Source organism: Mesoplodon bidens, assembly GCF_964165515.1.
Source record: "Mesoplodon bidens genome assembly, chromosome: 1".
NCBI classification, from domain to species: Eukaryota; Metazoa; Chordata; class Mammalia; order Artiodactyla; family Ziphiidae; genus Mesoplodon; species Mesoplodon bidens.
Genome location: NC_138176.1, coordinates 108,598,120 through 108,623,019, shown reverse-complemented (window position 1 = coordinate 108,623,019; position 24,900 = coordinate 108,598,120). Strand labels below are relative to the sequence as shown.

Below are 24,900 nucleotides of genomic sequence, written 5' to 3'. Positions count from 1 at the left end.
TATGATAAATTTGGGAAGCAGAATGAGTTCATTTTAGCGCAATCAAAATAAGTGTTTATGGGCTTCCCTGGTGGCGCAGTGGTTGAGAGTCCGCCTGCTGATGCAGGGGACACGGGTTCATGCCCGAGTCTGGGAGGATCCCACGTGCCGCGGAGCGGCTGGGCCTGTGAGCCATGGCCGCTGAGCCTGCGCGTCCGGAGCCTGTGCTCCGCAACGGGACAGGCCACAACAGTGAGAGGCCCGCGTGCCGCAAAAAAAAGAAAAAAATAATAAGTGTTTATGGTTGTACATACTGTATATGCAAAACTTAGTCCAATTTCAAAAGTTGATTGAGTGTATGAAGTTTAGCTTTTTAAACAAAATCCAAAAAACTACTGCCTCACATTATTGGTTTTAATAATGCAGTAGAATCAAGTCTTACCTCCATTTCTGGATCCTGTGTAGTACCCTGGAGGCTGTGTGCACAAATTTATGTTATCAATTTGGTGCACCATTAGAAGATTCTCCTGGCAGGCAATTAGAGTGGAAGCGTGGATGGTGCAGCCAACACAAGCTTTAGAAAGACACCACTAAGGATGAGGAGTTGGGGTGACCAGAAGAGCAAAGTTCAGAGCATCCTGTGATTTCCTGGGACAGTGTTTTTGAGACTGCAGGTAGTGACTGAAATCAGTTTAGTGGTTCATGACCAGCATTTTTTAAAAAAATGAAGTAAAATAGATCGCAAAATATCAGAGTGCTTCTCATTTTGTTTTATTAAAATTGTGTATGAATGCATCATGATGTAAAATGTATGTCATACTGTGAATGACAGTCACAAAAGTTTAAAGTACTCCGTTCCACAAGAAGGAATATTTCTCATCAACTTGAACCAGCACATCTTGCCAGTAAGTCCATGGGAGCTTCAGGTCCGGTTATTTTCAGGCAACTAAACTTCCATGAACCTCTGTCATGCATTGTTCCTGTTTTAAATATATATTTTCTTTTCCCGTCTAAAAATTTCAGCTTAAATTGCATTTAAACCTTTTGACACACTCCTAGTTCCTGCCACCAGATCATGTTAATAACAAATAGTACACAGCCTCAGAGGAGAGAGTCTCTAGAAATCAGGATGTGTGAATTGAAGAGTGTGTAAAATTGAGAGGAACTCGTCCTCACGTGGAAACTTCCAAGTGCTAGTCAGTTGGTGTGCTGTGTTAGCGTCCTTGAGGGTTCACCAGTGGAGGATTTGGAGCTGCTGTAGTGCTTTCAGGAAAAGAAAATACGGAGCAGATACTCCAGTTCAGCAAAAAGCCCACCCTTAACCTAGGTATGATGTGATATTTTAGCTTGTACATTATTGATGCCTTTTATTTTGCCCCTCTACCCTGACTTTTTTTTTTGCGGTACGCGGACCTCTCACTGTCACGGCCTCTCCTGTTGCGGAGCACAGGCTCCGGACGCGCAGGCTCAGCGGCCATGGCTCACGGGCCCAGCCGCTCCGCGTCATGTGGAATCTTCCCGGACCGGGGCATGAACCCGCGTCCCCTGCATCAGCAGGCGGACTCTCAACCACTGCGCCACCCGGGAAGCCCTACCCTGACTTTAAACGAAGAGCAAAGCTCACATTAATTAAATTTCTAGGGCCGCTAATACATTTACTCAGGTTTACCACCAACATGTACAACAGCAGTAGAGCAGTCCTCTTATCCACAGGCATATGTTCCAAGACCCCCAGGGGATGCACCAGCCCTTGTGTATACTGTGTTTTTTCCTGGACGTACATACCTGTGATAAAACGTAATTTATAAATTAGGCACAATAAAAGAATGTCCAAGTTGCCAGCGTCACTTCTCTGTGCTTTCGGCCATGTTTAAGTAAAATAGGGTTACTTCAACACAGGGACCGTGATACCGCAACAGTGAATCTGATAACCTGCACTACTACTAAGTGGCTAATGGGCGGGTGGCAAAGGAATGATTCACCTCCCCATCAGGACATCGGGACGGTGTAAGATTTCATCACAAACTTAAGAAGTGTTATTTCTGGAATTTTCCATTTAATATTTTGGACCACAGTTGACCACGGGTAACTGATACGATGGAAACCAAGGATAAGGAGTGACTACTGTATACTAACTTAGTTTTGTCACTTAATATGGAATGTAACCCTTTAGGTCACCATATAATGAAGTAATTTATCATACTTTCAAAGAGCTCTTATTTGAAAATCTTGTTCTTTTGAAGGAACGTGATTTTTCCTTGAAATATTTTATATATTTAATGAGAAGGTTTATTATTTGTGTTGCTTTATCAAAATTATGAATGTTACTAAATACAATATTATAAAAAGTAAGATATCTGTTTATAACAAAAATTAAGAAATATTAAACCTAGGCCCAAAATATACTTTTTGCCTTTAGATATATTTCTAAAAGTAGTTGTCAAAGTTAAATGGATCTCTTGTTTTGGATATTATTAACTCTTGAATTATTCAAGAGTATTTTTTGTTGTGAGTTAACCTCGTTTGTGTGTGGTGATTACTTTTTTAGGTGAAGATGGTGGCAATGAAGAAGATTTTGGTGTGAGGAAATTTTAAGTTTTTCTTATTCATACTTTAAGATTAATTACGTACCTCATTTTTTTTCTTCAGTTGACGATCAGCTGACTGTTCACATAGATGAAGGTGGATGGGCTTGTCTGGTCTGCAAAGAGAAACTCATTATTTGGAAGATTGCTCTGTCACCTATTACCAAGGTAATGGTTCTTTAGAGAGCTGGAAAGAGAGAGAGGAGAGGATTCCTAATTGGCTCTGAATTTTTACCCTAAATTTTTAGAGTTGTTGGAGGACCATAATCTGAATCTACTCAAGCATTATAGATTTGCATTTTCATAGCAATATGAAATACTGAGCATATCATTTCAAAAAAGTTTCTCCCCTTATCATGATTTTAAGCAAGGTCCATCTTATTTACATTTTTTTTTTTTTTTTTTTTTTTTTGCGGTACGTGGGCCTCTCACTGTTGTGGCCTCTCCCGTTGCGGAGCACAGGCTCCGGACGCGCGGGCTCAGCGGCCATGGCTCACGGGCCCAGCCGCTCCGCGGCATGTGGGATCTTCCCAGACCGGGGCACGAACACGCGTCCCCTGCATCGGCAGGCGGACTCTCAACCACTGCGCCACCAGGGAAGCCCTTATTTACATTTAATAAAATCAGAGACGTGGAAATTTTTAATGAATGTCACGCTAGTCACTCTGTCTAATGAAGTCTAAGACTAAAAACCATCCACATAAGCTGATGAACTGAGTTTCTTAGAAGATAGGAATATATTTCACTGAATCTACTGAATGATGCATAATAAAATAGGAAAAAATGATACCAGTTTTTGTAACGCTAATTTAACTTTCAATTGTCAACTTCTCACACAGGGGTTTTCATTTGTACATCCACTCCCGTACCCTCAGCAGCCTCTTTTTCTTTCTGCTCCATATCAGGCGTGCTCTCCTGTACCACTTGTGTTCACTGGGCCATTGTTCCACTGGGACTTGGGCTCCCACTTACCCAAACTCTTCACGTCTATTGGCCTCTGTACTGCTGCTGCCTAGAAAAACGTGTTTGTAGTTTTAGGAGCATAGGTGAGGGAGAGGGCCTGGGGTGGGCATCCTGAGTTAGCAGAGGAATGCTGATACTTGGCTGAGTCTAAGAAATGTTTTCTAGGTGACTTGGAATACTAACTCTGTGGTCATGCAGATTTTAAATGTCAACTAAACAAATCAAGATTAGACTGGGAAAATTCCATGGGAGGCCTACACACTTCTTTCAACCAATAGACTTTTGGGTCTGGGAAGAGATTGGAGTAGTTTATATTAAGGGTCTGGTCTAGCTGCTAAGTTTTCCTGATTCAATATCTCTTAAAATATTTTGTTTTAAAATTACTGAAAATGATGAAAGCCTGATCAAAAAGATATGAGAAGGGCTTCCCTGGTGGTGCAGTGGTTGAGAGTCCACCTGCCGATGCAGGGGACGCGGGTTCGTGCCCCGGTACGGGAAGATCCCACATGCCACGGAGCGGCTGGGCCCGTGAGCCATGGCCGCTGAGTCTGCGCGTCCGGATCCTGTGCTCGGCAACGGGAGAGGCCACAGCAGTGAGAGGCCTGCGTACCGCAAAAAAAAAAAAAAAAAAAGATATGAGAAGAAAGAGTATTTGTAGAATGGTATTTCCAGCAATGAATTAGAATCTAAAATACGCAGAGAAAGGAAATAGTGAAGCCAGATGCATATTCAAAAATTTGGATTTGACATGAAAGATTTTTTGTTTGGATTTGTTCTATAGCTATCTGTTTGCAAAGAACTTCAGCTACCACCTACTGATTTCCACTGGAGTGCCAACTTGGTGGCTCTCTCTTACTCTGCTACCTCAGGTGAAGCATATTCTACTCAGGTAGGTGACTTAAAATGCTTATTGAAGTACATTTTTTAAAATAAGGGAGTTCTAAAGTTGGAGGAATCATCCAGCCCAGTTCTGAAACATAGCTATAAAGCTACAGGAATCAAGACAGAGAGATAACGGCAAAGAGATGGACACACAGGGCAGTGGAACAGAATAGAGAGTAGAGATACAGACTCACTCAAGGGTGGCCCTTTGATCTTTGACAGAGGCGCAAAAGAAATTCAGTGGATCAAGGATGGTCTTTTCAGTAACTGGTGTTGGAATCATTGGCTGTCTTTAGTCTTTATGGAAAAAAAAGCATTCCTCCTAAACCTCATTCTTTATGTAAGGATGAACCCAAAATGGATCATAGATCTAAATGTAAAATGTAAAACTAAAAACTTTTGGAAGAAAACAGGAAAAAAATCATCATGACCTGGGATTAGGTGAAGAGTTCTTAGAAATTACCAAAAACATGATTCATAAAAAAAAAAAATAGATAAATTGGACTTAATCAAAATTTAAAACTTGGCTCTGCCAAAGGCACTGAAAAGAAAATGAAGAGAGAACTACAGACTGGTAGGAAATATTATACATCGTATATCCAACAAAGGACTTGTATGTAGAACATAAAGTGAACCCTCCAAGCTTAGTAAGAAAACAGACAACCCAATTTAAAATAGGACTTGAACACTTTACCAAAGAGGATATAAGGATGTCATATAAGCACATGAAGAGGTGTTCATATCATTAGCCATTAGGAAAATGCAAATAAAACAAGTGAGATACCACTACACCCCTATTACAGTGGCTGAAATGAAAAGCACTGACACTACCAAGTGCTGGCGAGGATGTGGAGCAACCGGAACCTCATACATTGCTGGTGGACCTGCTGCTGGTACAGCCACTTGATTTTCACTTCTTATAAAGTTAAAGTACCCTTGCCATATGACCCAACAATTTCATTCCTGGCTATTTACTTTAGAGAAAGTAATGCTTATGTTCACACAAAAAACAGTACGCTAATGTCATAGCAGCTTTATTTGTGATAGCCAACGGCAGAAACAATCTGAATGTCCTTCAAACTGATTCATCCAAAGGATGGAATACTACTCAGCCGTAGAAAGGTATGAGCTACTGATAACATGCAACAACAACCTGGATGAATCTCAAAGACGTCATTCTAAGTGAGATAAAGGTTATATTCAGTGTCAAATATAACCAGTGTCAAAAGGTTATATTCTATTTGATTTCATTTGTTTGGCATTCTTGGAAAGACAGAACTATAATGATGGAAACAGTGATTGCCAGGGGTTAGGATAGGGAAGGGTGTGACGTTAAAGGGAAAGCATTAGGGAGTTTTGGCTGCAGATGGAACTGTACTGTATCCTTATCGTGGTGGGAGTTACATGAGTCCACACGTGTTTTAAAATTCATAGAACTGTAAAAAGCAGAAGATTTTATGCGGTCTGAAGAGAAACTAGAGTATAAAAATTCATAGAACTAAAACAAAAGGGGGAAAATGTCAATTTTACTGTATGATAATTTTTTAATGTGAAATTTTTAAATGTGAAAAAAAGGAATTTTGATTTCTGATTTCTGTCAATCAATAGTACACTGCCCTGGTTTCTTTATATCGGTGTCAACAAACTCCCGATTTGGGCTCCTTCTTTTATTGTGGTTGCTGAGTGTTATGGTCTTGTTTTGAGGCTGTTGCTGTCATGGTTGCCACCAGAGAAGGATCCATCCGCTATTGGCCAAGCCTTGCAAGTGAAAACACCTACACAGAGACATCCGTAGATCTGGGAGGTGATAAGACTTACAGTTTCCTAACAACAGTGCAGGTATATGATAGATATTCTTTTATATTTATTGGAAAGCTGTGATTTGGCTTGGAAGTGGGATTTAAATGACTAAAAATTGGGGGTTTTGAGCAGATCATATAGGCAGGGGGTGGGAAGAATCAAAAAGAGGCAAGAAAAGAATGTCAGGATCTAAGATTTGAACACTTGGAGGGAAGCCCTTCTCATAGGACTCTGAAATATCAGTAGTGCATAGTAGCCGATGTTATTCATTTCTGTCAGAAAGATCTTCATAAAATGACTTAGAAACTCTTAGACAGTAGGAGGAATGGTTTGCTAATATATACTCTGCAAGTTTACTGAAGAAATAAAATCTGATACTTGATTTGTTGAACCTGCATGATGGTGAACCTATAACTTAAAAATCAGAATTAAAAAATACATGCAGTTAAAACTGCAACAAAGTTATTCTGTGTAGAATTAATATTAAGTGAATGGATTCATAAGTAAGTGATTTTAATAAAATAGCACTGTTCTTTTAGATTTGTTTTAAGGTACAGATGATTTCCTTCTGTATCAAAGTGATTTGTGTTAATTTTCTTTTCTTAGTCTTAAAGGCTTAACTAATTTTGCTATGTTTGTTCACAGGGAGGAAGTTTTATTTTATCCTCATCGGGAGGCCAGCTGATTCGCCTGAAACCCGAAAGTGTAGGAAAAATTCATCAGCATATCCTGCCTCAAGGGCAAGGTGTGCTTTCAGGAATTGGTCGGAAGGTTTCTTCTCTTTTGGGAATTTTATCTCCTAGCAGTGATCTCATAGTAAGTTGATAAAATAACTTTGTTTTACAAGCTTCTTTCTTAGTGAAATCGATAAGTTGGCCATTTCCTATGAAGTTGGTATTGCCTCTGTATGAACAGTGGTGCACATGAGCTGAAAGCTTTGATCTTTCAGTGAAGCATTTTTATTATGATGGTCAAATGAGTTCATACCCTGTAACGTTAATATTCTTAAGTCACACAGATTATCTTATAAGTACATTCTTTGAACTAAAACTACGATATAAAATTTTAAACGTGTGTAAGGATTAATTTTGCTTTCTAGACATAACCAAAAGTGTGTTCTCCACCCCCGTGACTCCAGCTATCTGTGTGGATGACTCAAATCTATGTCTGCTGGGCTTCTGCCTCAGTCTCTGGAATAGTGAAGGGAAGCTGATGGGAACTAACGAGTGGGGGGCATCTGCTCTCTGCTAGGTGCTCCATGTTTGTCACCTCCTGTAATTATTAGATGACCTGTGACGTAGAGAGCTTCATCTCCAATTTGTAGATGAGGAACTGGCCTCAGTGAGGCTAAATTGCCCAAGGTTACAGAACCACTCAGCGGCAGGTTCATGCCCACGTCTGTTTGAATTGAGAGCACACCTTTTTTTTTAAACTATGCCGTTCCCTCTAATTTCAGGTTGCTATTATTATCTGCTTCCTTAACTGGTCTTTGAACCTAAAACTTAACATGTCTGGAAACAAATTGCTCATATTCTCTTCTCTCCTGTTGACTTACGAAACTCATTTCTCTTTTGACCTATTTCTAATGGCACTGTCACTTTTTTCAGAGACCCAGGTATAAAACCCTGATGTGTGTGTGTGTGTCTCCTTACCAGGTTCTATAGGTTTGGCTTCTTTCATGTCTCACTGCCATCCCCATCTTCCTACTTCCATTGCAAGGCCCTAATATGCACTCTTGGTTAATTTCCCCTAATTCTTGGTGCCAGTCTGCTTTACTCACTGTTGGCCCCTCCAGTCCCATTAGTGGCTAGAGTCATGGTGACAGGAGAAGTGGAGACAATTAGGGTTTTCACTCAACAGTCCTGTATACCCAACTTAAAAAACACATCTGTTCTTCAGAAGCAAGAAAGACGAGGTAACATACCCACGTGGAACTACACACAGCCCTACCGGATTCCTTCTCCTGTAACACAGCTCTTGTGCTCACAAGCCATTGAGACTATCTCCCTTGCTTATTAGGTTTACAAACTCACATTTAGGACTGTGCTGTGTGTGAACCTTATTTTTGCTGCTTTCCTGGTTATAATCCGCATGCCAATTTAGCAGGACTATCTTGTTCTCTGAAGATCCTGTGACCTTCCCACCTCCTGACTCTGCTCCTCCTGGGCCTTCTGCCTTTATATTTGTGCCTGTGGAAACCCTCCTTACTCAAGGTCTGTTTCAGGACCACTCCTTCCTTTGAGTCCTAAATGAAGAATTCTGCTAGGATTGCTAATCAAATAGTTATAAAATGTACTAATTTTGAATTTCAGAAAAATAGTTCATTAACATTAGAACTTAATAATCTATAAACTTTTTTCTCCTCTCCATATAGCTTTCAAGTGTCCTTTGGGATAGAGAGCGATCATGCTTTTATAGCTTGACAAGTTCAAACATCAGTAAATGGGAATTAGATGATTCTTCAGAAAAACAAGCACATAGCTGGGATATAAACAGAGTCCTGAAGGAAAACATTATTGATGCTATCTGGGTAAGGAACAGCTCTATAATTCACCTCTGTAATTTTCATTTATGTGAGATTGCTAGTTCCTTTAGTTGTTGTATTTATTAGAACACACTTCAGTGTAATACACAAAGTTTTAGCCAGCAGATAAGCTGAAATGGAGTAGTCAATCTTTAGAAGTATTGGAACTCACTGATTTACGTAACTTTGTAAATGCATACATTCATTCAATAACTGTTTGACTTACTGTGCTGGGGATATAAAGGTGAAGAGAAATGATTCCTAACCTCAAGGAGCTTACATTACTGATACTTTCATGTAGGGATCTGAAAGCAACTATGAAGCTGTTAAAGAAGGGGTCCGCATTCGGTATCTGGATTTGAAGCAAAACTGGTAAGCAATGAATTTGTCATGAAGAACACAGGAGTTGTTTGGTAAAACAAACTGACGTTTGTTACAAAATGATGAGCAGTCTTGCTCTCTGGTTTTCGAATGCCTCTAACGCTAATCTTACACTATTATGTCTTAACTAAATCGATGCTAATTCACTTGGGAAATGCAGGCAGTTGTCAGCGTTCCACTGTGCGTTCCATTAGCTGTCTGCCCTAGGTAGGGGTCCGTCTGTTCTCCTGTCACAGCCGGAGCCTCTAAGAGCTGCCTGCCCCGCTGCTGGGGGTGCTCCATGCTGTCATTTTTCCCGACTCAGTGGAGATGCCAGGCGCTCTTCTCCAGCCCTTTTTCTATTGCTGAAGGAGCTTTAGCCTGTGTCTGTCGCTGGATTGAATAAAGGAAGGATGGGGTGAGGTTTTGTCGTGGTGGTACAAGTTAGAACGCAGTCATGGTTTATACTCGGAGTGAATCTCCTCTTAGAAATGGTGCTCTGAATGGTGCTTAAGATCCCAGGTTAGTCTGATAAAGCTACCTAATCCCTTGTTATTGTTTAGCTTTAATACCAGAGGCCATATGGAACTTAAAAACCATTTGTAATATGGCTTCTGTGGCAGAGCTCATAATGAGTGCAAATACGACTTGTAATTTTTCAAAACGCAGCTTACCAGAAGTTAAGGACTATTTTTATGTGTTCTAGAGTAATTTAGTTTAGTAGAACAAATTCTACTTGTTTCTTGGCTTGAAGTTGTGCTGTTTAATTTTTCTCTCTTGGGCTATTGAGACTATCAGGACCCTTCTTTATAGTTTCTGAAAACCGCATATGTAAACTATCAAAGAAGTAAAAATAATAGTATATATTTAATTTCCCAAAACAGTTTCATTAAATACAGTGTATCTTGTTTTCATTTAGCTTTACCAGACCTTCATAAATTTAGAACTGCTGCCAGGACACAGCACACTGTAGGTGTAGGATGCGGGGATGCTGACGTTTTCTCATGTATAGTTTTCAGAATGGAGACGTGGGTTGAGAACAGAGAAACGTGCTTAGGACTGGCTGTGCCGAGGCAGACCCTGGGCGCCTCCCCCGGTGCTGTCATGCTGACACAGCTCGATTCTCGTGGGGCCTGTGAGATGCAGCTCTCATCCTCCTTCTGGGCCCCCCTCCCCCCTATAGCTCCAAATGAAGCGGTCACCGCTCTTTTGAATACTCTTGTTCCAGCGATCCGTGCAGATGGTCCCACGTCTGGGTGGGTCTCTTCTGCTTAAGAAGCGTGTGTGTCTCCCTGATGCTTATTGCTCCTCCTTGGTCGGTTGCTCCTTTTGGCCAGAGCTGCAGCCTCAGCTGCTATTTGCAGTGAACAGCCTCATGAGTTCTTTTACCAGATTATTACTGATGCAAAGCTCAGGTAGCTTCATTCTGGATTTTTTTGAAATCCTAAATGTATTGCCCTGTATATACTTGCATAAAAATTTGTCAATTTTTAAAAAAAATTTTGTTTGTTTATTTATTTATTTATTTTGGCTGTACCGGGTCTTGGTTGCGGCACGTGGGATCTTCATTGAGGCACGCGGTCTTCTGTTGCAGCACATGTGCTTCTCTCTAGTTGTAGCACGCGGGTTTTCTCTTCTCTAGTTGTGGCGCACAGGCTCCAGAGTGTGTGGGCTCTGTAGTTTGTGGCATGCAGGCTCTCTAGCTGAGGTGCGTGAGCTCAGTAGTTGTGGCGCGTGGGCTTAGTTGCCCCGCGGCGTGTGGGATCTTAGTTCTCCGACCAGGGATCGAACCCATGTCCCCTGCATTGGAAGGCAGATTCTTTAGCACTGGACTACCAGCGAAGTCTCTGTCAAATTTTTACTGATTTGCAGAATTGGTTATCTTCCTATCATCTTTACTACCTAAAATAGCTTCATGTTTTTCTAATCAGGAAGGTTTTTTTTATAAAGATGTCAAATGAAACTGGTCCAAGCACCACTCCCTGAGGAATCCTCTGTTAGCTGTGTCTCTGGGCCTCAGGGGGCACCCATTACCCCACGGCAGTCCAGTCTTTGGAGCGACTTCAGTGTCGAGCCTCATCTGGGCGTGGCCGTCTCTCCCTCCCTACCTGGTACGGAGGACGGCTCTCAGGACTGCATTCTCTGTGGCCTCACTCGCTTCCTTCTTACGTGTCATCAGGAGCTCTTTAGGTCACTGCCAGTATGTTCAGATGTGGGCCAGTGTCCTTGAATTCTTCTTGGGAATTCAGGTAGAAGTGATAAGGGCTGGGGAGCTGGAGGAAGAGAACAGTGGAGAAGGGAAATGAGAGGCGCGTTAGGACTGCTTGGTTTGAAGTGCATGTTGTCCAGCCACTAGCTCGGTTTATTATTTTTAGTTGTCAGTAGAGGGTGCTTGCCACCCTGTTAATATTTCTGAGACTTGAACGAGAGTTGCTAAAAATGCTACTAAATGTTTTAGAAGGGTTGAGATTAGACGCCATTTAATTGGTTAGGGGCAACAACTTTGATAGGCTTAAGAGGACCATATACACTTTAAGATGGAAAAAGGTTTGTTTTTCACATATACAGCAGCAGTTCTATGATTGGTTATTAAAATTAAAAACAAAATGTTTTTCCTCTGTACAAAAGTAAGCTTTAAAGAACAGATTAGATCAGCGGTTGGCAACCTTTCCTGTGAAGGGTCCAAAACTGTTTTATATTTTCAGGCTTTGGGTACCATGTGGTCTTCACTGCAGCTCTTTTACTCTATCAGTGGTAGCATTAAAGCATCCATAGACAACACATAACAAGTGGCATGGCTGCATGGCAGGAAAGCTTCATTTACAAAACCTCAACCTGGGCTCAATTTAGTCTGAGAGCTGCACTTTGCCAATCCCTGTAATTGATGATTTGTTGGTCTTTTTTAAGTCAGATTTATTGAGTTATATTTACATATAGAAAATACCTTGCACCCTTTTTAATGTATAATTTGGTGAGTTTTGACAAACGCGTAGTCACTTAACTAGAACCGCAATCAAGATACAGAACAGTTCTATCACTCCAAAAATTCCTTGGTACTCTTTTGTCAACCCGTCTCTCCACTTGCAGCTCCTGGCAGCCATTGATGTTATTTTCTGTCCTTATAGTATAAATGGAATCACAGGGTATAAAGCCTTTTGAGTCTGCTTCTTTCACTTAGCATAATGCATTTGATATTCATTCAGTGGTTTCTTCCTTTTTACTGCTGAGTAGTAGTTCACTGTATAGATTTACCAGGATTTGTTTATCTATTCAGCAGTTGAAGGATGTTGGGTTGTTTCCAGTTTTAGGCAATCATGAGTAAAGCCACTATAAACACTTGCACACAGGTTTTTGTGTGAAGATAGGTTTTTATTTCTCTTGGGTAAATATCTAGGACTGGGCTTGCTAGGTCATATGGGAAATGCGTGTTTAACTCTTCAAGACTTGCTGAACTGTTTTCCCAAGAGGCAATAGATCTTTCTTTCTCACTGATTAGCGATGGGCTCCTGATTTTGTCAGCGGCGTGGCACCTGGCGGACAAGCCCTGTCTCATCTATTACTCGCTGGTAACAGTAGAAGATAACGGCTACCAAATGTCAGATGCAGTGACTGTGGAAGTCACTCAGTATAACCCACCTTTTCAGGTAAGGTTTCCATCTGTAAGTTAAAGTACAAAGTGACAGTAAGTCACTTTGCTGAGTTTTTTTCCTAACCACTGCAGGGTCAGATTCTTTGAGAAATTCATCTGCAGAGCTTGGAAGTACAATTTATTTTATTTTTTTAAATCTCTTTATTGATTTTTTTGTTATTATTATTTTTGGCAGCTTGTGGGATTTTAGTTCCCCGACCAGAGATTGAACTTGGGCCCTCAGCAGAGAAAGTGCAGAGTCCTAGCCACTGGACTGCCAGGGAGTTCCTGGAAATACACTTTAAATAGCTAGTTTTTAAGCATTGCATTCTGTTTGCCATCTCATACTCAGTCCTTTGTTCAGCCTTAGCTAAAGAGAAGTGAGAGTGGGAGCCCCTGACAGCAGGGAGTGTGCTTCTCCTGCTGTAGCTCTGTGAAGGGGTCTTCATTTCGGTATCGCTGAGAAGAAGGAAAACACTGATGATGAGCTGTAGAGTGAAAAATAAGGAAGAAACCTGACATGAACTGGGCTTTGGTTTTGAGCCCTATATACTACAGAAACATCCCGTTTTTGCTCAAAGTAGGATTATATTTGTAGGTAACCACATTATATACTTGTCAAAGTTCATGTGAACGATTAAAAGGCAAGCTCTCTAATTTTAAGCTTCTTAATAGCAATTGAACATTGTTGAATAAGTATGATGTTTTTGAGGAAAGGCCTTAACTGCTGTAAATTCATTCATTTAATCTTATATAGTATCTAATTCTGTTGAACACTCACTCTTAATATGATTTGTGTAGCTGAGTGCCGTAAGGAAGTCTTTTAATTTGGACTTTTATTTCAAACAGAAATAAACCTTATGTGTTCTGATTATACAAGAAAACTATGCTCAGTGTTAAAATTTTTCAGACAGTGGGAAAGGGTATAAAGAAGACAATTTGAGAATTTAAAAATTCCATGTTTATGTTATGTTTGTAAAATTCTTTTAATAAACGGAATATCCTTTTTAGCTTTCGCTAATTTTATGATTTAATTGGGTCTTATTTCTATTTTTAATTTCATATATGAACAAATTAACTCAGTTTTCTTGTGCTTGATATCTGGACAGTGAAGAAAAAGACAATATTTATCAGGGGTCGTTTATAAAATAAATTTGTCAATTCAAAAATAAATAATGAACTAATCCTTTTATTTTCTTCCTCACATTTGTTACAGGTGTTTAGTTAAAATCTTATCACCATGGAAATGGTTTCAAACTTTGCTAATTATTTGCAACTCAGCAAATGGTCTCTCTAACTGATGTTTATAAGCTTATTCTGTCATGTTTTGTAAATCATCTGATGGGTAGTATTTAGGTTTTCACAAGGATAATCAAAGAATTATTTTATCATTTTTATGAGCGTACAAAAGTGTGAATTATAAAATCATACAAGTATTTTTGTTTCAATTCTGATTAAATGTAATCTTAAATTTAATTTTCAGTCTGAAGACTTGATTATATGTCAGTTGATGGTCCCAAACTTTTCAAACCAGACTGCCTATCTGTATACTGAAAGTGCTGTCTACGTGTGCTCCACAGGAACTGGGAAGTTTTCTCTTCCTCGGGAGAAAATCGTCTTCAATACACAAGGTACGGTAGTGGTTTTAGAAAACAGGACTAGGGAACTCATTAGTCATTCTAAGCAGTTTTTGTTCTCTTTCCATAAACTTTGCTTCAAGCATGATGCCTGTGACATTCAATACCACGCCTACAGTAGCTGAAAAACTGGAAGGGTAGTAGTGTTCCCAAACTGATATATTTATGGGCAAAAATTAGTAACATTGGGCTTCCCTGGTGGCACAATGGTTGAGAGTCCACCTGCCAATGCAGGGGACACGAGTTCGTGCCCTGGTCCGGGAAGATCCCACATGCCGCAGAGCGGCTAGGCCCATGAGCCATGGCCACTGAGCCTGTGCGTCTGGAGCCTGTACTCCGCAACGGGAGAGGCCACAACAGAGATAGGCCCGCGTACCGCAAAAAAAAAAAAAAAAAATAGTAACGTTTTTCCCAGAAGAGGCCAAGAAGAAAAGAACTGATGCTAACAGAAGTAATTGCTTGTTCTTGGTCAGTAAGAGTGACTTATTCTGAGTTGATGTTCTTAATTGTTTGTCCAGACCCCTGGGTAAGAAGAATCCCAGGTGCTGGACTCATGCAAGGGGGCTGGAATTGGGGGGGAGGTGTGGGTGATGGGGGGAGCCAGCCAAGAGTGAAAAACACCAAGCAGACAGTGTCATCAGGGTCTTTATCTTAGGGGGCAAAGGGCAAAATCCATGTGAGGCAGCAGGATGGAACCTCAATTCTCTAGTCCCGGCACCAGAGCCTTGACTGGGTGAGTGGGATGCTGTTAAGACTCCAAGAGAGCTTAAACCTTTTCCTTCCTCACTGGCTAACTCAGTAAGTCAGGGTAGGGTTGGCAAGCTGTACTCTGAGTCTTGCAGAAGGGATGATTTCCTCGTTTGGTGCTCTGTACCCACCACTCTTGCAAGGCACAGTGAAGGACACAGCCTACCACTCCAGACAGCGGGGAGCCTTGACTTTTGACACGGGATTACAGAGTAGGAGTAACACGGCAAAGGGTATCACCAGGATTTTCTGCTGGGAGGTGGATTTAGGAAAGTACTTTTTGGTTATGTCTATCTGATCGTGTATTTTTCTTTCTCTTAGGAGATAGTATTTTAGGAGCTGGTTCCTGTGGGGGCGTTCCTATCCTTTTTTCTAGAAACAGTGGCTTGGTGTCAATTACTTCAAGGGAAAATGTGTCCACATTGGCAGAAGACCTTGAAGATTCCCTGGCATCTTCAGTTGCTGGACCAAGCAATGAGGTAATGTGGTTCCATAAGATTTTTTTTTTTTTAAAGTATAGTTGATTTAAAGTGTAGCTGATTTGCAAAGGATTTAATGACTTTTATCAGGGTGTTTCCCACAAATGTTTAAAAGTTAGACACTTTTAGAAGAGTTGTGATGAAGACATTAGTTCTTTTATCTCTCTCATCTCTTTTGTCCTCTTATTCAGAAGCGACTACTTGTAAGTCCTTCAGCTGTTTTTTTTTGGTGTTTTCCTCCACATTTCTAAGTAATATGCCTGTATTGCTGTCTCTCATTCACTAATTCTCGTTGTCTGTAGATCTCCTGTTATGGAAGATGAGGACTTGGGGTAACCTACATTCCTCTCTCTGCGTTTATCATCCCAGTATACATTTTTTCCATTATAATGGCTATATGAATGTTGTTTATAGTCCAGAGTGAAGCAGTGTGCTGATTACATTTCCTTTAGTGTACAACTTTGTGCGATTCTTGGAGTGGACTAATTTCATATTTGCTTACTTTTCTTTGATATCTGGCTTAATCTTCCCACACCCTCCAGCAGCTCCGTAGGCACCTTTCTGTAAAGCTTTGCCGAGGGTCACGTCTCTAGAGAAGCCTCTTGCCTGCTGTCTGCCTGGAACTGCCCTATTTCTTGTCCTCAGGACCTGTCCCCGCACTGCACAGGTTTGCCTGGCCTCCTCCCTGCTCTGTCACTTGCTGCTCCTTCTTCTTTTCCATCTTTGTGTTGCAGTTGGAACCGCAGATGTGTGGTGGTTGTGTTTCTTTTTCTTCTGGGATGATTTTTGAGGGGAGAGTGGGGGAAAAAACCATCATTTTTTTTTTCCTGTCATCTTGAATTCTGAAATACCCTGATCCGTGAAAAAGATTTTTATCATTCTTTTACAGGAGGCTAAAAATTAACACTGTTTGGGGTAATTTCCATTTGAATAGTATGTAAAATATATAGACTGTGTAATTCAAAATGAAAATGATTTGATACAGGTTCAACAGAAAGTAACTTTTTTTTTTTACTTTTATTCTTTTGTAATCATGTGGTTTTCGTAATACTGCTGTATGTTAAGATTGAAATCAACCATTATGCTTAGAAATATACTTTGTGATGAGTTGTATAAAGGTAAGCCTATAAGAAGGTTGTGTTGTGATGAAATCTGCAAATGATTTTACTCACAATATAATTCCTGAATTATATATACATTTTCTATAGGACTTTAGTTGATCATTTGGTGTTTTTTATCTTGTTTCAATAAATGTCTTAAGTATCAATATATAAACCGTTGGTGTAGAGAGTATGGCAAACAGCTGTGTGTCTATACTGTTGCTTTCATAGGTGGGTCCAATGTTTAGTCCAATAACTAAGAATATTCTTACACCTTCACCTCTAAATTATAGTTTGTTATTTTACAGAGTGTGGTTTTTGATACCTCTACCAAGAATGAAACTATTGCCCAGGAAGATAAAACCAAATTGCTAAAAGCTGCTTTTCTGCAATACTGCAGGTATGACAAGTTTTTAAAATTACTGCCCTTTTGATGTCCAAGGACACATGTTACTGACATATGCTGCTTATTTGTTGACTAGTGGAAACGAGTTGGAGGAGTGAAGCCATCCAGGAGAAGATGTTTTTCTGAGCTTTAGCACTTAAACAAACTCTTGTTCTGAACTTGGTAGCCGTGGGAGGGTTCTAGCTAGGCTGGGAGAAACCTGGTGTAACACAGCCTCTCCACTTGATGGAAACAATGTCCCACTAGAAATGGTGGTCGTGAAGGCAGCTTGCAAGCATGCTTTATAATGTGAAGGCAGTGAAGTTGCATACAAAGGGTTATCATCGCTGCTGTAAAGGAATTAGTCTTGGCCTGTTGGTTGAGTTCTGCTGTGTAGAAATCACCATAGAACTCAGTGGCTTATTTAATACAGCTTCTGGCTCTGGGTCTGGCTGTTTGGGGCTGTGCTGGAGTGGCAGTTTTCCTGGTCCTGCCTGGGCTCGCGCGTGGTCTGTGGTCAGCAGCCAGCTGTCTGGTTACACTTGCTCCCATCTGGGGACCCTGGCTGGTCAGCTCTGTCTGCCTCATGTGGCATCTCTTCCTCTAGCAGGATGCCCTGGCCTGCTCACAAACCTCAGGGCTCTGGAAGTGGAAGAGAGGAAGCCTCACTGCACAAGTGCTCTTCGAGTTTCTCCTTGGTCACATTTGCTAATATCCCATTGGCCCCAGTGAGTCCCGGGGTGAGACCCCGTGGAAGGCCGCTCGCGGGAGGGTGTGCGCGGGGTGGAGGAAACAACTGCACTCACTCTGTCGCACTTGCTGACCCTATACAGTCATTTCAGTTTGTCCTGCACACACGTTCTGCATGTTCTGTATCTGGTACCTTCCATTTATATTGGAATGAACACTTGGGAAAACTGTGATCTAGCCCTTGCTCTGCCCCTGATTAGCTGTGTGAGACTTTGGACAGATTGCTTAATGTCTCTGGAATTGGGGTTTAGCAGATCTTTGTTTTGAAGAAATATTCAGACTTTACTGCCTCCATTTTCGCCGCTCTCAGCTCACGGTCCCGTAATTCCACTCCTAGTGGTGTCTGGTGCATGGAGGCTCCCTCTCACAGAAGGGACACGCTTGAGACTTTGCAGTGCATTTACAGTTTGAAAATTCTGTGCCATCATACTGATGATCTACTGAGCTTAATTTCCTGTCCAGAAGAGGGCACCAGTGTTTTGTTTCTATTTTTAAATAGTGTTCTTTTAATCTTGTTCTGTTGCATGGTGTTCAGTCTGACTGCCAAGATTTGGATTAATACTCTGATTTTATCTTGTATAAATTTATCCTTTAATTAACAGTTCTGTCAGACTTGTGGCATCTCAACATTTAAATGGTAATGGAGTTACTGTACTAGTTTCCTGTGCCTGCTGTAGTGAATTGCCACAAACTGGGTGGCTTAAAACAATAGAAATTTATTCTGTCACAGTTCTAGAGGCCAGACATCCAAAAGAATGGTGGCAGCAGGGCCGTGTACCCTCTGAAGGCTCTGGGGAAGGTCTTCGCTAGCCTCTCCCTTAGCTCCTGGCTTTCCTTGGCCACATACGCATCCCTCCAGCTGTCTCTATTGGCATATGGCCTTCTTCCCTGTGCATCTGTCTTCACGTGTCCTGTAATGACACCAGTCATTGTGTTTAGGGCCCACCCTAATCCAGTATGACCTCATTATAAACTTAGCTGATCGTATCTTCAAAAACCTTATGTCCAAGTGAGGTCACATGCTGAGGTTCTGGGTGGACTTGGATTTGGGGGAACACTATCTAACCCAGTATAGTCATTTCTAAATGTTTTACTGGGGAAGATGATTAAGTACGAAAAGGGGTCCCTGACCTCAAGTGCTCAGAGCGTAGTAACCTTAGGACCGGTGTTGTGGGGCTTCTAACACAGCTGTGCCTTCCACTTACCCCATTCAGCATAAAGTACCCTGAGGTTACCAAGTAGTCATTTCTGGGGTGGTGTCAGCCAACGGTCTAAAACAATTAGCCTCTTCACAGATGGGATCATGGAATCTTTAACGCAGCATTTCTCAGCCTTCTCACTAGTGACATTTGAGGCCAGAAGGTCTTTGTTGTGGGGCCGTCCTGTGCACTGTAGGGTGTTTAGCAGCATCTCTGGCCTCTTCCCACTTGAGGCCAGTAGCATCCTTCCCCCCAACCCGTGACAACCAGAATTATTTTCAGGGGGTCAAAGCTGGTGGATAGAACTCTAAACTATTATCCATTCAGTTTTTTTGCTAAGGTAATATTACTATTTTTATAGCATGGTTTCTTTGAAATTAATTTTTATATTATTTTGATTTTCATTTTACTTAATATAGATATAAAATCTTCTGTTCATGAGAGTTTTAAGAAACTTAGCCTTTTGATTAAAATAGTTCATTATTGAGTGATTGTGCTGTGGTCCACTTTGTATTCCCATGACCTCTAGCATAACTAGGTTTCTGGCTTCAACCTTGCCTTTAACACTTTGTGGCAGTGTTTCTGTGTTTCTCTGGTCAGCTCTGTCTCCTGTTCTGCAGAGACCATTTCAACCCTTTCCTCACCTCGCTACCTTCCCATTTCTCTGCCCCTCCCCCCCCCAAGCAGCTGACTCAGGCTCCCGTTCCACAGAGATAGTAGAAGCCATCAGAGGACAACTCCCTGTACTTAGCGCCCACAAACTTACCTGCATCCCGACTCCTCTTCCCTTTTCCCTCCCTGGGGAGTAGGGAGAGGTGTTCTTCTTCCTAAAGCCAGTCTCTCTGTTCTGAGTGCCATTGTGTCCTGTTTCCCTTGAGACTATACTCTCCCAGTTACTCCCCTTCTACACCTTTGACCTTGTGCTGGCCTTTTCTCATCAGCTGTTAATCATATTTAATCTACCATTTTTAAAAAAGACCAGTCTTTGAGTTGTTGTCCCCCTTTGAGCTAGCACCTCTTCTGTTTGTTCCTGTTTACAGCTAAACTGCCTGAAATGTTGTCTCCACTTGTTATTGTCTTCCATATTTTTCTCTTTCTACTCCCTGCGCCAGCTTTCCTCCTTCCTTGGCTTCATTTGCTGAAGAAGCACAGCCCTACCTTGCTCTGGGCCATTACATACAAATGAAGAATGTTCAGAAGCAGTTGTGTGTTCCACAGGAACCTAGTTGTAACACATGTGAAACTGTGCTTGTCTTCTCCAGAGCTTATTCTTTCTTTCCTAGCCCCTGTTCCAGTGGCAGGTCCTAGCAGCCACGGTCAGTTGTTCAGTCGTCCTTACACATCGGACCCAACTGATGGCCAGAATTTCCCTCCTGTGTCTCTTTCTCAAAGCTGTCTGTCTGCCTGTCTCCTTCACTCCTGCAGCTGCTGCTGGTGGAAACTCCCGTCCTCTCTTGCCTGGATAGGTTTCTGCAGTAACCTCCTCACTGGATTTTTCTCCCTCCTGTCTGATCCCTCATCTCCATAGCGTAGTTAGAATGATCTTTTAAAAATAGAACAGATCGCGACATTTCCTTCTAAGCTCAAACTCCGTCACATGCTTTACGTGACCTTCTGTGCTCTGTCCTTTGTTTCTAAGAGGTCTGCCTTGGACCCTTCTTCCCTCTCTCCTCACTGGGTGATCTCTCCCCCAGGGGTTCCGTTCTCTGCTGGGATGCAGGCTCCCCCAGGGGTTCCGTTCTCTGCTGGGATGCAGGCGTACTTCTTAGAGGTGTGCGTTGTGCTCTCTCCGCCGCTGTGTGCCCCTCCCACACTCACCCCAACCTCCCTGCACCTCTTCCTCCAGGAAGTGTTCCCTGCCCCTCGGGGGTTTTGGTTTTCCCTCTGTGTGCTATGTGGCCTCTGTTCTTTCCCTGTCTAGTGTGTGTGTGTAACTGCTTCTTTAATCATCTGACTCCTCATGCCACTGTATACTTTGTGAAGTCTTAGGACTGTGTTCTGATGTTTTGTTTATTGTTCTGTCTCCAGAGCCTGCATATCATCAGTGTTCAACACATATTTGAATTAATGAATGCATAATTGTCTCCCTTTTAAATAAATGTTATTAGAACTAATAAACTTTGGGCTAACATATGGGACTTTTAATTTCACAATTAACTTTTTCATGATGAGTTTAATACTTGTACTTTTTTTTTTAACATCTTTATTGGGGTATAATTGTTTTACAATGGTGTGTTAGTTTCTGCTTTGTAACAAAGTGAATCAGCTATACATATACATATATCCCCATATCTCCTAATACTTTTACTTTTGATACTTTTGTTTTTTTATTTTATTTCAGAAAAGATTTAGGTCATGCTCAAATGATAGTTGATGAGCTGTTTTCCTCTCACTCTGATTTGGATTCCAATTGTGAACTAGACAGAGCTGTTACCCAAATCAGTGTGGACCTGGTGGATGACTACCCCGCTTCTGATCCACGGTGGGCTGAGTCTGTCCCCGAGGGTAAGAACATCCTAATTTTAATGTTATGGAGAAGAATATTCTGGTTCTTTTGTTCAAGCGTTTCTCAGTGCATATTTTTTATTTTCTGAAACAATTTAATATTAATTCAGTATTTTATAAAAGTTGTAACTTTCCTTATAGTAGATTTTTAAAAGGGCTCAGAACAGGGAGCTTCTGGATGGCCTTAGTGGTTAGGATTCGGAGCTTTCACTGCCACAGCCCAGGTTTAGTCCCTGGTCGGGGAACTGAGATCCCACAAGCTGTGCATCATGGCCAAAATAAGAAAGGAAAAAAAACCCCACCTCATCTATTTTACATACATACATGCATACATACATAAAGGGCTCAGAACAGGTCTACATAGTAGAATAGAAACTGAGGAAACATTGGAGCAAATCCTACATGTTCTGTCTGAACAGATTAATCAGCCCTACTTAGCTTTCTCAGCATTTTGTTTCTAAAAGGAAATTGGTGGCATAGGTAGGCATTTGACACTTGCCCCAAATTAAATGATAATTTTAGCATAACTACTGAATTTGGCTAATGGAAATTATGTGCTTCTCTAAGAGCAGCAGTGGTCAGATCTCAGCCTGTAGAAGTGGGCATGTGTCCTCCTGTTCGCCCTGGGTGACTGTCCCTCTTACCCTCCACGCAGCATCGGGGTACTCGGGGGTTCCCAAGGACCATGGAACTGTCACAAACATCCTTTCTCTCCCTAATTTCCTGCCTGGCAAGTAATTCTCATTAGAGTCTTAGGAAGAAACCATCAGTGCTTACCTTCTTTCTTTGACTGTTTTGAGCTGTCAAGCTTAGAATGATATGAGTGATTAAACTAATACTAACATATTTGTGTTTTGAATAAATACGGTATCAAACCCCCAAGAGTTTCGTCTAAATTTTTAACCTCTTGGGTAATGTAATTAATAATTGCGTTGAAAGGTTAGTACTTTACTTTTGTATAGATTTTTCTTAACTTCTAATAGCAGTACTTTCTGTCAAGCCAGTGTATTATGTTTTTGTCTTGTTATTGTGTTTCACCAGAAGCACCTGGGTTCAGCAATACATCTTTGATTATTCTCCACCAGCTCGAAGACAAGATGAAAGCCCATTCTTTCCTTATGGACTTCATTCACCAAGTAAGCATCCCAGTTGCTGTGAACAGGGATGGCCAGACACCTGGCTTTACTGTGCCCTTTGTGGCTCTCTCCAGGACAGTGGGAGACCCTTTCTCACTAATTCTGAGGTGTTTCATTGGGTGGGACATGACTAGTGTTGTCCATTTTCTTTGCTGACTTAAGTAAATAATTCCAGGGCTGTGTGGAGGCCTGTTACTACAAGAAGCAAAGCTGCATTGAAAATAGGATAAAAAGAAGAAAAATAGTGTATTTCAGCAGAAATGTTATTTCAGCTTTTCTTCTTACATCCTATGATACCCTGCTTTTCATTCGGATTTCCTGTGTGCTTTTATATAAAACTTAGGTTTTCCTGAGTTGATTTTGTATTATTAGTAAGACAGTGAAGAATCTGAAGGCAGTGACAGGTTTTTCTAGGTGGATGTGTAATTTCAAGGTACCATTAGCATCAAATACTCATTTAAAGTATTCTTTTTTTTTTTAAGGGGTAAGGGAATTCCCATTTATATTGAGCCTAATAATAGAAAATGTTTTTGCTGCTAGACAGAGTTGTTACACAAAATCACCCATCCTTACCTTGTTGATCAGTTGTGGCTCCCAGGCATAATCCAAAAGAATTAATTTAAATCCATTTTTGCATACTTTTTCCCAGAATCAGTATGCCTGCCTGTTAAGGAGACTGAAGTCAGTGCCGCCTAATAGAACCTTCTGTGGTGATGGGACTGCCCTGTGGCTGTGCCGCCCAGTGTGGCAGCCTCAGTCCTGTGCGGCTGCTGAGCACTTGAAATTGCTGCTGCAGCTGAGGAACTGAAGTTTTCTCAATTTAAATTTAATTAACTTAAAGTCACCACTTTGCTGGATAGTGGCTACCTTATTGGATGGACAGTGTGGTTCTAGAGGATTCCAGAAATACCTTGGTTGTTTCTAATACCTCATTCTGCTTCAGTTTTAATGCACAGTCTGGCTCCAGTCTGCTCTTACTGTCTGGGCAAGAGAACTTTATTTGTTCATTGAGTCTTTTCTTAGTGTTTTAGGTGGGCTGCAGATCAATGGGGAAAAAACATATTTTCTCCTGATGTAATTGTCAAGTGTTATCAGTTAACTCTTCATACATAACAAATACCCCAGGATGTGGTGGGTTAAAACAACTGTGGGTTAGCAGGGCGTTTCTTTGCTGATTTCCCCTGGGCCCTCTCCTTGAACTGGATTTGGGGTGGGCTGAGCTGGCAGGTCCCCAGGCGTCTCTCGTCTGACTGGCAGTCGGTGCTACCGTCCGCTGGGGCCTCTTGGTTCTCCCCCCACTTAGTCTTATCCTCCTCTAGGCTGGACTGGCCTCCTGTGGTCTCCAGGCGGCGCTTCAAGGGGATGAACTTAGAAGCTGTAGGCTTCAGACGTCACATATTATCACTTCCACCAAAGCGACTTGGTCGAAGCAAGTCACAAGGCCAGGCCAGATAAAAGGGATTGGGAACTTGATTGTGCCTCTTGATGGAAGGGGTGGCAAGGTCACGTTGCAGAAGGGTGTGCAGAAGGCTGGGGTGGGAGGAGTCCGTGGCCCTCACATGCCACACTGCGGGGACGCTAAGTTATCGGAGGGGGGGCGAGGCGGGGGGAGCCATGGGGCTGGAGCCGTTGTGGCATCTCTTGGTACAGTCTCCCTGGGCCTCAGACCCTCGTGGAGTCACACAGCTGTTGGCAGCAGCGTCCGTTGCAAGGGAATGTCTAGCCAGATCTAAAAATCCCAGTCTGCCTGTGCCTTTATATTTCCTTTAATATTTAGAGCTTATTTCATTGAAAGACTTATGTTAATAATCAGGAAAAATGTACAACTAGATACTTGTATCTAAGGGAATAATTCTGACTATAAAACTCTCCTCCTTAAGCCAGAAATGGGCATCAAGCAAATCAGAGGCAGCTGATGCAAAGGGTCAGAGACCACCCCCCGACCCTCCCCACGGCTTTAGGGTTCTGGAAGATGGAGGCTGCTGAGTTTCTAGTTCTGAAAGTCTGGAGTCTAGGGGAGTTGATCAATGTAGCTAGAAAAAACAATTTTATGATTTTGATAACCATAAACAATAATTTGAGGAATAAGGTAGGTAGAGACAACAGTAGTTGACCCTAATCTTAGGACCGGAATCTCTGTACTTTCTTACAGGTGTAAATGGCCCTGGCTGAAGAGAGAGAGAGAGAGAGACAGCGTGTGTGTATGTGTTAGGAACAGCCCCAGTGTGTGTGTTAGGAACA

The 24,900-nt window shown here is 41.7% G+C and overlaps 1 protein-coding gene across 1 annotated transcript in view; it reads left to right on the top strand.

The window, feature by feature from the left end:
* NUP133 (nucleoporin 133) overlaps positions 1-24,900 on the top strand; it is a 52,150-nt gene that overhangs the window by 2,208 nt on the left and 25,042 nt on the right. The window contains exons 3-14 of the mRNA XM_081232377.1: positions 2,629-2,732; positions 4,309-4,416; positions 6,114-6,248; positions 6,855-7,025; positions 8,584-8,739; positions 9,035-9,105; positions 12,590-12,737; positions 14,205-14,352; positions 15,427-15,584; positions 16,993-17,084; positions 21,360-21,523; positions 22,565-22,659. Coding sequence (XP_081088503.1) covers positions 2,629-2,732; positions 4,309-4,416; positions 6,114-6,248; positions 6,855-7,025; positions 8,584-8,739; positions 9,035-9,105; positions 12,590-12,737; positions 14,205-14,352; positions 15,427-15,584; positions 16,993-17,084; positions 21,360-21,523; positions 22,565-22,659 — 1,550 coding nt within the window. The remainder of the gene's footprint in view (positions 1-2,628; positions 2,733-4,308; positions 4,417-6,113; positions 6,249-6,854; positions 7,026-8,583; positions 8,740-9,034; positions 9,106-12,589; positions 12,738-14,204; positions 14,353-15,426; positions 15,585-16,992; positions 17,085-21,359; positions 21,524-22,564; positions 22,660-24,900) is intronic.